The following is a 14,113-nucleotide window of genomic DNA, read 5'->3' as shown; positions in this document are numbered from 1 at the left end:
GTTATTTAGGTATCCATTAAGATTCCATTGGAGTACTTTCAACATTTTGTTGTTATATTTATATTTATATTTAAATACATATATATATATATATATATATATATATATATATATATATATATATATATATGTATTTAAATTAAATGATAGTGTTGTGGTAGCACTGGTGTTGTTAAGTTTTTGAATTTAAAAGTTTCGGGTCAAGTTTTTCTTTAGATTTTAGGGGCTTGGTAAGAGTATTCTGCTTAGCGTGAAAAATTCGGAGCTTGGGGTCGTCTTGAGGGTGTTGGTGATTAGGCTGGTCTTGCATCAGTGGTGTGGTGTCCATATCGATATCGGCGTAAGATGTGATGATTCTTTTTAGATTTGGTTGGTGAGTGGTATTGATTGTAGGCGTGGTGCTGAGGTTATTAATGGTATTGTGTGCGGGTTTCGATGTGCTAGATGAGGTGTTCGGCTGCGCTGGAGATGTCTGTTTCGGAGAATTGGCTACTATTTTGGAGTAGGTTGTGGTTGAAAGTGGGTGACGTGCGTTATATATTTGTAGAGCTGATTTGTGGTCTACTTTATGAATTGTTTTAATTGCTGTCAACTCTTTTTGTTTCAAAAATATAGGACAGTTTTTATCCATGGGTGAGTGGTTGTTTTCAATTTCGTTTTTGCAGTTGATGCAGAATTTGGTTCTGTTGCAGGTCTCGTCCTCCTTAGTGTGTTCCTCTTGACAGCAGTTGCGGCATGTTTTGAAAGTCTGTTTGCAGGCGCTGGTTGGATGTCCAAATCGTAGACATTGTTGGCATCTTAGTGGGCGTGGCACATATGGTCGTACGGTGACTTGCTCGTAGCCAATCATTATTTTTTCGGGGAGAGTAAGGGAAGCAAAGGTCAAAGTAATGAGTCCGGATTCCTTAAGAGAGTTGTTGACTTTTTGGTAAATTTTGTGTACATCGATCACATTTTGTGGCTTAAGCTCTTCTTTAATTTCGGTTTCGCTGATGGTACGAAGCTCATTTGAGTAAATTACTCCCTTTGTTGAGTTGAGAGTCTTATGTTCACTTGCTGTGACGGGAAAGTTGTGAAAAGTTTTTAGTTTAAGGAGTTTTAGGGCTTGTAGGTAAGTTTTTGTTTGGATAAGTAGAGAGCCAGCTCTTGTTTTTTTACAACTCTCGACTTCACCATTGCAGGTGTGGTCGATTACTTTTTTAATTATAAATGGATTCACATTATCAAAGTTACTGTCGTCATCTCTAGTAATTAGTAGGTATTTGCCGTCGTTATTCTTATTGTTTGTTTTTACACCGTAGTGTTGACTTAAATCGGGGGGGCGATTCATTTTTTTTTTTTTTTATATATGTAGGGCGGGGCCCTTTAGAGATAAGGTATTAACTGCACTATTGTAGAGTTGTTTTTGTCTTTGCGAATTTTACTTTGAATAGTGGTTTGTTTTGAGTTATTGTTGTTGTTGTTTTAATAGAAAGATAAGCACTTGTGCACAGATCGCTAGTCTCACGTCTTATCTCTTCGAGGTTTAAGGTGATACTGTATGTATACTTAGTTGTCCCCAACTGTTTGATATTTTGTATTGTTTGTTCTGCCTGCTTTTGTAAAATGCATATTTTACAAATCGTTAAATGCAAAGTTGTAATTTTAGTTACGTAGATTATATTACCCAAATTTGAAATCGATCTGACAAAATTTATAACACAAACTTTTCATTTGAAAAAATGAATAAATATTAAAACCCCAATAATTCAAGCTCCAACACAAATTTCGAACCGAGTATGCAGTTTTGTTTGTATTCTTTTATAGATTATAAAAACCGAATTTAAAGTTGATCGATTCAGAAATGCAGAATTTTCAAACAAACTTTGGAGCTACTTTTCCCCCCTTTGGAGCTCGAATTTTCCAAAATCCCTTCTTAGTGCGCATCTACACCATGATAGGATACTTGAGCCCAAATTTCAGTTTCCTAGCTTTTACCGTTTGGGCTGTGGGGTGTTGATTGTGTTTCAATTTTTCCACGGAAAACCCCCCTTTTTCATGCCCCAGGAAAAATGGTGAAAAACAAAGTATACAGTTTTTCTTGTATTCTTTTTGAGAGTGTACAAACTAAGTTTAAAGTTAATTGGATGAAAATTGTAGATTTTTCATACAAACGTTGGAGTCCGTTTTCCCCCCTTTGGCGTTCGAATTTTCCAAAACCGCTTCTTAGTGCTCACCTACACTACTGAAGACAACATGTGTCCAATTTTCAGCCTCCTAGCTCTTACCGTTTGGGCTGTGCGTTGATTGCAGATAGCTTTTCGTTTACCGAATTTTCCACCGGAAAATCATTATTATTCAGGCCGCAGGAAAAATATTGAAAATCCAAGTATACAGTTTTTTTTGTATTCTTTGTGAGAGTATACAAACTAAGTTTGAAGTTAATCGGATAAAAATTGTAGATTTTTCATACAAACGTTGGAGCTCGTTTTCCCCCCTTTGGAGCTCGAATTTTCCGAAACCCCTTCTTAGTGCTCACTTTCACTATAAGAGGGATCTTGTGTCCAAATTTCAGCTTCCTAGCTCTTACCGTTAGGGCTGTGCGTTGATTGCCAATCAGTCAGTCAGTCAGTCAGGACAAACTGTTTTATATATATAGAGATGTTAATGTTTGCTTAACAATATGTTAAAGACTACAAACTGTTCCCTTCGTTTTCATTCGTCTTCTTCGTTATCCTCTCTTGTGGTAAGTGCTTCCAACTCACCCACGCTGAATACGCTTGTTCGAATACAACTGCCCCCGCCGCCAAGTTTCTGCTCTCTTCGATTTTAAGGCTTCCGTCCTCTTGCTTGCGTTGCCTGTATACACACAAGTCGTCGAGTCTCTCTCAGTAACGGTAAATATTTCTCCTTTATCGCCTTCTTCGTTTCCGTTTGATTCGGTTCCTCGTCAATTCTGTTTCGTGAAATTTCACAATGTCGCCAGAGATTTCCAGAAATTACCAGACGTTGGTAGTTGCTATCTTGCTCTATTAAATGTTGTTGAATTACATTTTTACATACTTTCAGCAACAAATTCGAAATTTTAAACTTTTAAATTTACAGCAGCTCACATCTACTACAGCAGCGTATGAATTACACATATGTATTTTATCACACTTGTTATTAAGAATTAATTCAAGCCCCTAAAATGTGGTCTCCAAAATTTCGTAGTGATGAAATAACCAAGAGACAACGTTGCGTTATTATGTTTAATAGTTTTTATACTCTGTACTTGAAATGTATCAGAGTATATTAGGTTTGCGCGAGCTGAAAAATGAAACAGGCAGAAGGATGCGTGGCAGATCCCACAAAGTATATATATTCTATATCAGCATGACAAGACGAGTCGATCTAGCCACGTCCGTCTGTCTGTCCGCCCGTCCGTATGAACACCTGGACTCAGAGATAGACACCAATGTGAATACGCTGAAAATGTATACTTTGGAATTTCCCTCCCTCCCCCTTGTACTCCGCAACCACTAATTGAAATTCGAAAAATACCTCCAGCTGGTGATTCGTATGCCAAGTTTCATAATGATACGCCGATTTAACAAGAAGTTATAGTCATAAATATATTTGCTGCTCCAGCGCTGCTCAATCGTTGCCCAAGCGCTGCCCGCAGCTGTTGTTGGTGCTGATGCTTTGGTTGACTGCAAACATGCTGACACTGACACGAATAAACACGCATATAAGTACATACACTCACATGGACGCATATGCTACGTAAATGTGCAATTATACACCCTTTACGTGAGTTCGAATACCAAGAGAGGTAAAATCGATCAAATTTTTTTTTTAATTCTCTTAATTTTTTTAATTTATATAATTATTCTAAACATATGTACAGAGTACTTCAAAGTCGGGACACCCGGCATAACGGATGACTAACATACATCCGAACATCATCCGCATTCATGTGTAACTCGGAATTTGACACAGAACATTGACATAAATTGATAACAATAGTGGTCCTAAGACAGATCCCTGGAGGACTCCACGCTTTATTAACAAAATAAATGAAAACCCAGAAAGGAATGCTAAAGTCGAGCCAGCTCAACTCTTAAATACCCAGTACCTCCCACCAAAAACGAAAATATAAAAAAATTATATTAATTAAATTAAATGAAAATTATTTAATACATATATACAAAAGTGGAGACATGTTCATGTAGAGTTTCAACAGCATACATTTACATCAGAATCGTGTCTCTGTATGCTTATATGTATGTAGCACAAAGTTGAACCAAAGCAGCAACAACAACAGCTGCAGGCAGAGCATGGGCAGCGTATTTATTTATGACTATAACATTCTTCAGAATTGACCTATCATGATGAAACTTGGCATACGGATAGATAACAACAAACTAGTTCCAAGAATTACGGGAGTTATGAAAAACACGAATTGTGGGGGAGTGGGGGGTGTATCAGAATAAAAAATAAAACCTGACCTGCCTAGGGCTCAGGGGAACCTGGATACCAAGTTTGGTAATTCTAGCTCTTGTACCTTCTGAGATCCTTGCGCTCATACAGACGGACGGACAGACAGACGGGCATGGCTATATCGACTCGGCTGGTCACCCTGATCAAGAATATATATACTTTGTGGGGTCTGCCACGCCTCCTTCTGCCTGCTACATACATACGCACAAAACTAGTATAGCCTTTTACCCTTTGGGTATAGTTTATAATTATGCGATGTGACTACTGCGTTTTAAAACCGGAGCGGCAGCCTGTTAAGATTCGGAAGGAAATTTGGTGGTGGGCGGGAAAGCGCACTGGCGAAGATGTGAACAATACCGTCGACAGAGATAACCCCACAGAACCGTTCGCAGACGGTGGTACTGTACCGTCAGCCAGCCATGGCGAAGACGGAACAGGAATCCAGCGGCTCAAAAACAACAAATCTGCTGGAGCAGATGGGTTGCCTGCGGAGCTGTTGAAGGCAGGCGGCGATGAGTTGGTAGGGTGCACCAGTTCATTTGCAAAATATGGCTAACTGAAAGCATGCCTAATGATTGGACCCACGGTATTTTAGGGACTTGAAGAAGGGTGAAGCTAAGGTATGTACCAACTATCGTGGAATTAGTCTTCTTTCCGTCGCATATTGCCTATATTGCCAGTAAATCGACGGCTAGTGTATCTATTTCGAAGTTCGGTTTTGCTGAGCCCCATGAAATAGCCTCGTTTAAAATAAGTGTTCCACCTGGGGCTTTTACAATTATATGTGATTCAAAATTTTGGCCTCCACATATGATTGTTCATGAGTTTAGGCAGAAAAAACGATTTTCGTCACTGCCTGTTGATTTACAGTCTAGTACTCTTTCTTCGAAACCAACGTCAAGTTTGGCTTCACAAAACTAGACTCGCGACCTTTTTCACTTAATATTCTGTATCAGAATGTTAGGGGTCTTTTGTCCAAGCTCGGGAATTTATTTCCGATCAGTTTTTCTTTTGATTCTAATATTATTGCGTTTTCAAAAACGTGGTTAAATCCTACGACTTCTGATAATGAAATTTTATGAGGCGACTTTTGTATCTTTTGTCATGATCGTCCGAGTCGTCGAGGCGGAGGGGTACTGATTGCAGTCAAATCCAACCTTCGGTCCGAAATCATTGATGGTGATGTGCCAAATGATGTTGAATTTGTTGCTGTTAAAGTAACTTTTCCGTCTTTTGCTCTTTACATCACTTGCTCTTATATACCTCCCTCTTCCGATATTCAGGTTTATATATAATATATATATATCCAATTATTTGGTGCCCTCAGCAGAGCATGAATTTTTGGATTGCCTGTTGGACCTTTCTTTGTTTCAAATTAATTCTATACCTAATCACCTAAGCAAAATGCTTGATCTCGTCTATGTCACTGACCTATCTCTAGGTCTTCACTCCTGTCAGTGCCTGAATATACTTACCACCCTACTTTAGAAATCTCCCTATAATTTTCAAATCACACCTTTATTCCTACACTTAATTCTAATAAAACACGTCGTTGCTTTCGCAAAGGAAATTTTTCTTTGCTTAACGAACTTATTTCAGCAACTAATTGGTCATTTTTGTATAGTGCGGTTGATATCAACATAGCCGTCAAGTTTTTCTATGACAGTATTAATGCTCTTTTTGATGTCTGTATCCTAAATAGTGTCATATCGTCCGCGTCATCAAAACCTCCTTGGTTTTCACCAAGACTTTCAAACTTAAAACATGTTAAATCTAGATGATTTAAAAAGTATCTCTTGACTTCTATAAATACTCTATAGCGAAATCGAATTTTGTTCTGCTTAATTCACGATGTTATAATAATTGCCTTGCCCTAAGAAATTCTATAAGTTCGTTAATTCTAAACGTAAAACTGCTTCTCTACCTTCATCATTTTTCCTTGGTGACAAAAAAGCCAGCAACGATTCTGAAGCTGCTGCCTCTGTCTCTATTAGTAGTACCTCTTATCCTTATAGCATTTCATCTCCCCACACTATTTACACTCCCATAATTACTGATAGCTGTCTACTTTCTACTTTCAAGGAGTGTTCTAGTTCCCTATTACAGCTATTACTTAAAATCTTTAATCTGTCACTTGGTTCCTTAATCTTTCAAGCTATTTGGGGAGAATCTTTTATTATTCCTCTTCATAAAAAGGGTGGTAAGTCTGATATTTCAAACTACAGAGGAATTGCAAAGTTGTTTGAAATACCGAAATTATTTTAAAAAAAAAGTCATATCTCCGGCTCAACATGGTTTCTTAAAGAGACTGTCTACTACGACCAATTTGCTGGAATTTACTTTCTTGTTAAATGAAGCATTGATGTCGTCTACACTGACTTCAGCAAAGCATTTGATTCTGTGAACCATGATCTTCTGCTCTTTAAGCTAAGTCGTATAGTATTTCCCTCCTTACTTTTTACATTATTAATTAATGACCTCCCCGCTACCTTGCCACACTCTCATATTCTTATGATGTGAAACTTATTCTGACTTACAAAGACCCTTCTCATTTTCATCGCCTGCAGGATGATCTGAGCTCCATGCAATCTTGGTGCTCAGCTAACCACTTACACCCCAATTGCTCAAAATGTAAGTTCATTACATTTCACCGAACCTTGCCTCATTTAGGGACGTATACGATTTACAATGTGCCATTGCAACGTATATCGACTGTTGAAGACCTTGGGGTTCTTTTTGATTCCAAATTGAACTTTAACCTTCACATATCTAGTATTGTCAATAAGGCCTAGAGATTACTTGGACTTTAATATAAACGTAGGTCCAAGGAATTTAATGACCCTTATACCACTAAGCTTCTTTACACTGCTCTAGTACGCCCTGTACTTGAATACTGCTCATGCGCTTGGTCTCCGTAGTATAGAAAGCATCAGGAAAGTATTGAGTCTGTTCAGAAGCAATTCCTTCTTTTTGCTCTACGTGGTTTTAGCTGGGATCCCAATCTCTGCTTGCCATCGTACCCTAGTAGACTGATGCTTATAAACCTTCCTTCCTTAGTAAATCGTAGGAGGGTCCTTGGAGTAGTTTTTCTCCACAAGTTGGTTATCTGTGAGGTTGACTCCTTTGTCCTCTTAGGTCGCCTTAATTTTTCAGTTCCTTGTAGACCAACAAGGAATTATTTGCCGTTCATATTGGACAACTGATTACGCTTTGCACAATCGTTTTCGGGTCATGTGGGGTAATGATCTTTCACATTTACTTTCGACAGGACTCTCTCTGTTCTATTCTTTATAATTATCTTCGGGGAAATCTCTGACCACTTACTGCTGTGAGTTGGGGCATAGCTTGCCGGACTGGCATTTAAAATTTCCACACCGGGTTGGTTCTCTCTTTCCACCTTTCGCTTTCCCTGTTTCTCTATCTCTCTTTCCTTCTTTCTTTTTCTCTTTTCCTCTTTCTTTTTCTACTTCTTAGTTTTTATACTCTGTACATGAAATGTACGGAAGTATATTAGGTTTGCGGGAGCTGAAAAATGTAACAGGCAGAAGGAGGCGTGGCAGACCCCACAAAGTATATATATTCTTGATCAGCGTGACAAGACGAGTCGATCTAGCCCTGTCTGTCTGTCTGTCCGTCTGTCCGTCCGTATGAACACCTGGATCTCAGAGACTATAAGAGATAGAGACACCAAATTTTGCACAAAGATGCGTTATGTGTGTATTCTATACGAGTTTGTTTTATTTTTTTGATTTCCCCCCCCCCCACTTCCCCCCTATGGGGATTTCCCGATTTTCCATTCGTATAATCACCTATATCTCGGAGACCATAAGACCTAGGAACACCAAATTTTAGTCCAAGGTGCCTTGTGTGAATACGCAGAAAATGTATATTTTGGAATTTCCCTCCCTCCCCCCTCTCCCCCGCAAATGTGATTTTCTCTAACTCCGTAATTCTTGGAATTTCGAACTAAAATTGTGCAAATACCTCCAGTTAGTAATTATGTGTCCGTATGCCAAGTTTCACTATGATAGACCGATTTACCAAGAAGTTATAGCCATAAATATATTTGCTGCTGCAGCAAATATTGTAAACATATGTACAGAGTATTTCAAAGTCGGGACACCCGACTTTAGCTTTTTTACTTGTTCTAATTAGTTCTTAAATAGAATTAATTTTCCTCCTCTATATACTTTTTGTGTAGTTTTTTAGGTCTATAATGTCTCTGACCACATATGGCTGTGAATCGAGGCATAGCTGGCCAACTGGCAAATAAAATTCCCCCAACGTGTCGAAGGCATTAATAGACGTTATTGTACAGCTTTGTGTTAGGATTTGTCGATGTTCTAAAGAAAATAAAATACAATTTTTTTTATAAATATAACAATCGTAGTGTGGGATTAGCTGAAGTCATTTGCGAAAGCACTGATTGGGCCTTATCAGTGCGGTTTTATGTCTGGAAAGTCCACCATTGACCAGATCACAGACGCGGCCAGTGTAGTTCTTGATCTCGAATGGACCAGCGTATTCGATGCCTGTGTGAGAAAAAGGGGGGAATGAACTATGTGGATCTGGAAGGCTTCCCATCAGCTGGGTCTACAGCCGTTTTTGTGCACGACGCAGATCTTGCACGAGTTGATTGTTTTGGCTAAGTTGCATATCCGAGGAACCCAATATCCAATCAGCTGGGTCCACCATGAGAGTCGGTGAGTGAAGCGGACTAGGAGCCGCGAATAAGCACAGCTGTACAGCAGCATAATCAGATATTGTTCGTCATAGCTCAGCGAGTTAGAGGAGCCGAGGTGGCCGCATGCTCGCATGACTCCTTGGTCGTCCATAAAGAGGTTCAAGTTTAGCAAGTGGTTGCTGTTTGGTATCCTCTTCTGATCCCGCAGAGAGTTGTATTCTTGTGGATACTCCCACCGTTGCGTATCTATCGTCGGGATCCGCTGAGCCTCGGCTAACTTCTGCTGCTTTAGCTCTTTGGACGGCGAGACAAGCAGCTTTCGACACTGCCGACTAAAGCGCTGGACTCATGCCATCACTCTTAGTTTTCCCAGATCGGAGAACCGTTCGAGAAGTTCTGGAGCAGAGGGCCATGTGAAGAGATGTGATTGGACACTGCGATCATCCAGGTTCGTCTCCTGTGGGGCCAGGTCCTGTCCCGGCCAGCTGTCGCTGGGGGTCAGCCACCCTGCTAGGTCGAACAATTTCACTATTTCCGATAGGACTTCTCGCTTTGTGAAATTAGGTTTCGGCTTCATCTTTGTGCCGAAGAAGAGAAACTCATCGATAGTTGCCTTCTAGCGGATGCCCAGTGTCTTCGTCATGCTGGCGTTTTCGATATCCAAAACATCGGTGTGCAGCACGTCCTGCTTCGTGTGCTAGGACGTCTCCACGTACATATAATAGGTGATGATCCGACTGGCCAACGGATATTGTGACGGGGTGTCCTCTGCGAGATGTAGAAAGACTCCATTGGCAAGGAAAGGAGCATAGTTTAATTCAATTTAATTTTATTAATCCAATAATAAATTCGTTCGACAAGAACACCAACAACAATAAGTTTGCTCTCAATGTGAATAAGTCAGCCGTGGTAAATGCCAAGACACAGGCCACTCGGCGATTGATAACCTGCAGTAGGCATCGAGCTCTTTTGTCGTAAGGTCCTGCACAGCTGAGTTATACCTCAGCTGGAAAAATTACTTCTTTATAAGTGTATGTGTATGTACATATAAATATATGTGCACGCACACTTTGAAAGAGCATAAGCGTCTGACCGTCTCTGTCTACTGCCACTCAACATATGAAATGAAATTCGCTCACAGAGAGCACGAGAGCGACAGCTCCCATTTGGCTGACCCGTAGTGCGACAGCTCTCATTCGGCTCGTGGCCGAACAGCTTTGGGAGCTGTCCCTTACAATTTTGCGGGGACGTTTTCATTGTATGAAATGTTGCATCTATCAGGGGTCCCAAAGAAAACTCCGGTGGTTTCGGCTACAGTTGTTTTTTAAAACTCCCAAAAAATACGTCGGCGCCACAGAACTTCGAAAGATTTCAATTTTTCGAACTTCCCCTCCAAGCCACCTGTCAGCAACAGCTGACTGTCGACGCTCACATTTGACTGACTAATTCTGTAAAAGTACTCTAACGCACTCAACTGCCAGCAACAGCTGACTGTCGACGAGTACATTTGACCGACTAATTGTGTTTAAATTCTGTAACGTACTATGTTAAATAGAAAACAAACATGCCATTTGCATTAATATTAAGCCGCGAGCATTTGCGGAAACGCCAATTAATTGTTGAAGAAATATAACACAAATGTTTAGGAGAATGTTACTTATTAAAAATTAAATGTATTTTAAATATAATCATTTCGTATTTTTCGCAATTGAATTTGACGAAAATTGCGTCCTGTTAAGGCGATCTATGCTTTGCAAAAATTAGCAAATTGTGATGTTCGAAAAATGGAATGTTCGATTTGGGCCAATGGGGCATCTCTATTGCTTGGTTGTTTTGGATGCTGTGTGTGAATGCTGGTGTTTTAAATATACATTAAATAATTTGCTAATTTAATAATATTTACGTAGGATATGCAAAATATTTTTAATGCAGATAGTTCAGAAAAACTAAAAGGGTATTCCAATGATTATTTTTATTTGGAAAAATGTCTTTGTTACTGTTTTTAATAAAAACTCCTAGCAATGCAACCAAGATTTGGAACATCCCAAAAACGATTTCTGTGGCACCGAGAATTAGTTTTGAGGCGAAACTTGGGCGGAAGAGATTTCTATGGCATGTTGTACAGTTTGTCAACGCATTGCATTTATGGGCCACGAACAAAAAGCACCCACTATGACCATCTCTAACTGTTTCTGTGTGAGATTAGGATCAGTGTTGCCAATTTGTCTTTATTCCGTCAAATCTGGTCGTTTTTGAAATGAGATTGCGGGAAAATATTCGAAATTGCGGGAAGCTTTTTTCCCGCTTTTTGTAATTTTTATGTATTTATGTAAAAAAAATGGAAACGAGGCACCGTAATCATTATTTTCTATCAGTATTTGCCTATGTGTGGTTAATGATGGTAGTTTATTGAGTTATTTTTATGCAAAAAGTTACTTACAATTACTAATTATGTATATAATGCAGCTCGTTTATGACAGTAGAGGCGGTCGCTTGTGAAAGTCGACCCTACGTATTGACAAACAGACTGCTGTGGTTATACTACACATGACATCACTAGTTTTAACCATCTCTCAAAAATGCGCTTAATTTGTAAAGGTGCGAATGCATTCATGCTGAAAGAATACGAAACAAGTAAAAAAAGCTAAAGTCGGGTGTCCCGACTTTGAAATACTTTGTTCATATGTTTAGAATAATGATAAAAATTTAAAAAATTAAGAAAATTAAAAAAAATTGTTGATCGATTTTTCCTCTCTTGGTATTCGAACTCACGTAAAGGATGTATAATTCCACATTTACATAGCAGTTGCGCCTATGTTATTGTATGTATGTCTATGCGCGTCTATCCGTGCCTGTTTAAATGTGTTTATGTCAACCAAAGCCCCAGCATCAACAACATCTGCGGGCAGAGCTTGGGTAGCAAATATATTTATGCCTATAACTTCTTGTTAAATCAGTCTATCATAGTGATACTTGGCATACGGACACATAATCACTAACTAGGGGTATTTCCAAAATTTGAGTTCGAAATTTCAAGAATTACGGGAGTTACGATTTGCATGGGAGAGGGGGGAGCGAGGGAAATTCCAATACTATATTATCGCAACACATCGATGCAATATGTTGATGTATCATAACGAAAAAGACATCAATGTTTTTTCTAAATGAGCAGAATAAAAAAGCTTTTTTTGACGTGAAGGAAAATGAAAAAAAGCTCAAATTTTTTACAAAAAAGCGTAGTAAAAAGCTAAATTTATTTCTACAAGAAGTGCTTAGCAAAATGTATTTTCCAAGGTTTTTTAATATCTTGGTGAACATTTTAAATGATATTTACGCATTTTGTTTTGTGTTCTCGTATGCACCTTCAAAAAAGGTCAATCTGCGCTATTGCTGTATGCTGAGCAACAATTAGGCACAGCGCGGCTTCTTGCTTCGGTAGCTTCTCAAAACCAAGTTTGTTTTTCCCCATAAAACGTGTGTGTTTTTTTGTAACATCAAAACAGCAAAACATCTCGGCTATAATCTGTACATAAAATGTACAAGAGTATATTAGGTTTGCGGGTGCTGAAAATGTAACAGGCAGAATGAGGCGTGGCAGACCCCACAAAGTATATATATTATTGATCAGGATGACAAGACTAGTTCATATAGCCATGTCCGTCCGTCCGTCTGTATGAGCACAACGATCTCAGCAACTACAATAGCTAGGATAACCAAACTTGACATTCAGGTTCCCCTAAGCACTAGGCAGATCGAGTTTGTGTTTTTATACTCTGTACATGAAATGTACAGAAGTATATTAGGTTAGCGGGAGCTGAAAAATGTAACAGGCAGAAGGAGGCGTGGCAGACCCCACAAAGTATATATGTATATTATTGATTAGGATGACAAGACTAGTCGATATAGCCATGTCTGTCTGTCAGCAACTACAATAGCTAGGATAACCAAACTTGATATTCAGGTTCCCCTAAGCACTAGGCAGATCGAGTTTGTGTTTTTTTTTTCTGATACAACGCCCCCCCCCCCCTTCCCCACTCCACCGCAATTCGTGTCTTTATAGCCTGTACCCAAAGGGTGAAAGGCTATACTAGTTTTGTGCGAATGTACATATGTAACGGTGATTTGGTTGGCAAAGGCGCACGCATTGGCACTATAGCGGCAGTACATAAATCGGAGAGAAACAGCAGTCGAGAGATCAGCAGTATTAAAGAAGTCGTCAGTAGCAGCAGTTTGGAGTCGGTCGTTAAAAGCCATCGTGCTCAGCCGTTCATTGCCAGTCGTCAAGCAAGCCGTTACCGAGTTTTTATCCCGTCGATGTTATTTAAAATATATCTTTGCACGCTTAACTTTAATTTGGATTGAACTTATATAATATTAATAAACTACATAAAAATAATAATTCAAATTTGGGGGCTCAACTGTGTCCAATAATAATTAAAGTGTTTTGCGAGAAAAAGTGTCAGAAGTGTTTAAGGAAAGATTGTTTCACAAAAGTTGATAAGATTGTTAATATACTATTTAAATGAAAATGACTGTTGTCTTGCAAATTGTAAAAGTTGATGCTGAAAATACTTCAAACGTTGTGAAATAATTTGCGCTGTCGATAAATAACTGTATATTTCATGAGTGGATGTAAAGTGAAAAAGCAACAGGAAAAAACCACCAATACAAGTGCGAACGAGACCACTGTATACCCGTCAAACGTCAGCACGAAACGTAAGAATGAACGAGACTCAAGAACAGAACGCAAAACTGCCTCCGGCGCCAACGGTTGCCAAGATAAACAATGAAAGCGGAGATCGAAAAATTGAGCTGGTACACGATCAGAGAACCGAAGAGGACAGCAATAAAACGCTTCAAGAACTAGTTCAGCTCCTGTCGTTGAATATACAAATTGACGAACGAACCAAAAATGATTGCCCAATTGTGGCAGAGAGCTTAGCAAAAATTATTCCTGAATTTGATGGA

The 14,113-nt window shown here is 39.1% G+C and overlaps 1 protein-coding gene across 1 annotated transcript; it reads right to left on the bottom strand.

Moving 5' to 3' along the window:
* Positions 1-139: 139 nt before the first annotated feature.
* On the bottom strand, positions 140-11,667 carry LOC115629405. The gene is made up of 2 exons (XM_030525866.1): positions 11,586-11,667; positions 140-1,056 (listed from the first exon to the last, which is right to left on the bottom strand). Exon 2 carries the CDS (start codon positions 848-850, stop codon positions 173-175), a length of 678 nt encoding a protein of 225 aa, XP_030381726.1. The 5' UTR covers positions 851-1,056; positions 11,586-11,667; the 3' UTR covers positions 140-172.
* Between the last annotated feature and the right edge of the window lie 2,446 nt (positions 11,668-14,113).

The sequence above is a fragment of the Scaptodrosophila lebanonensis genome, unplaced genomic scaffold, assembly GCF_003285725.1.
Source record: "Scaptodrosophila lebanonensis strain 11010-0011.00,11010-0021.00 unplaced genomic scaffold, SlebRS2 tig00000145-arrow-arrow-pilon, whole genome shotgun sequence".
Classification (NCBI taxonomy): domain Eukaryota; kingdom Metazoa; phylum Arthropoda; class Insecta; order Diptera; family Drosophilidae; genus Scaptodrosophila; species Scaptodrosophila lebanonensis.
Note: the sequence above shows the minus strand (reverse complement) of the source record. Positions and strands in the feature narration are given on the sequence as shown.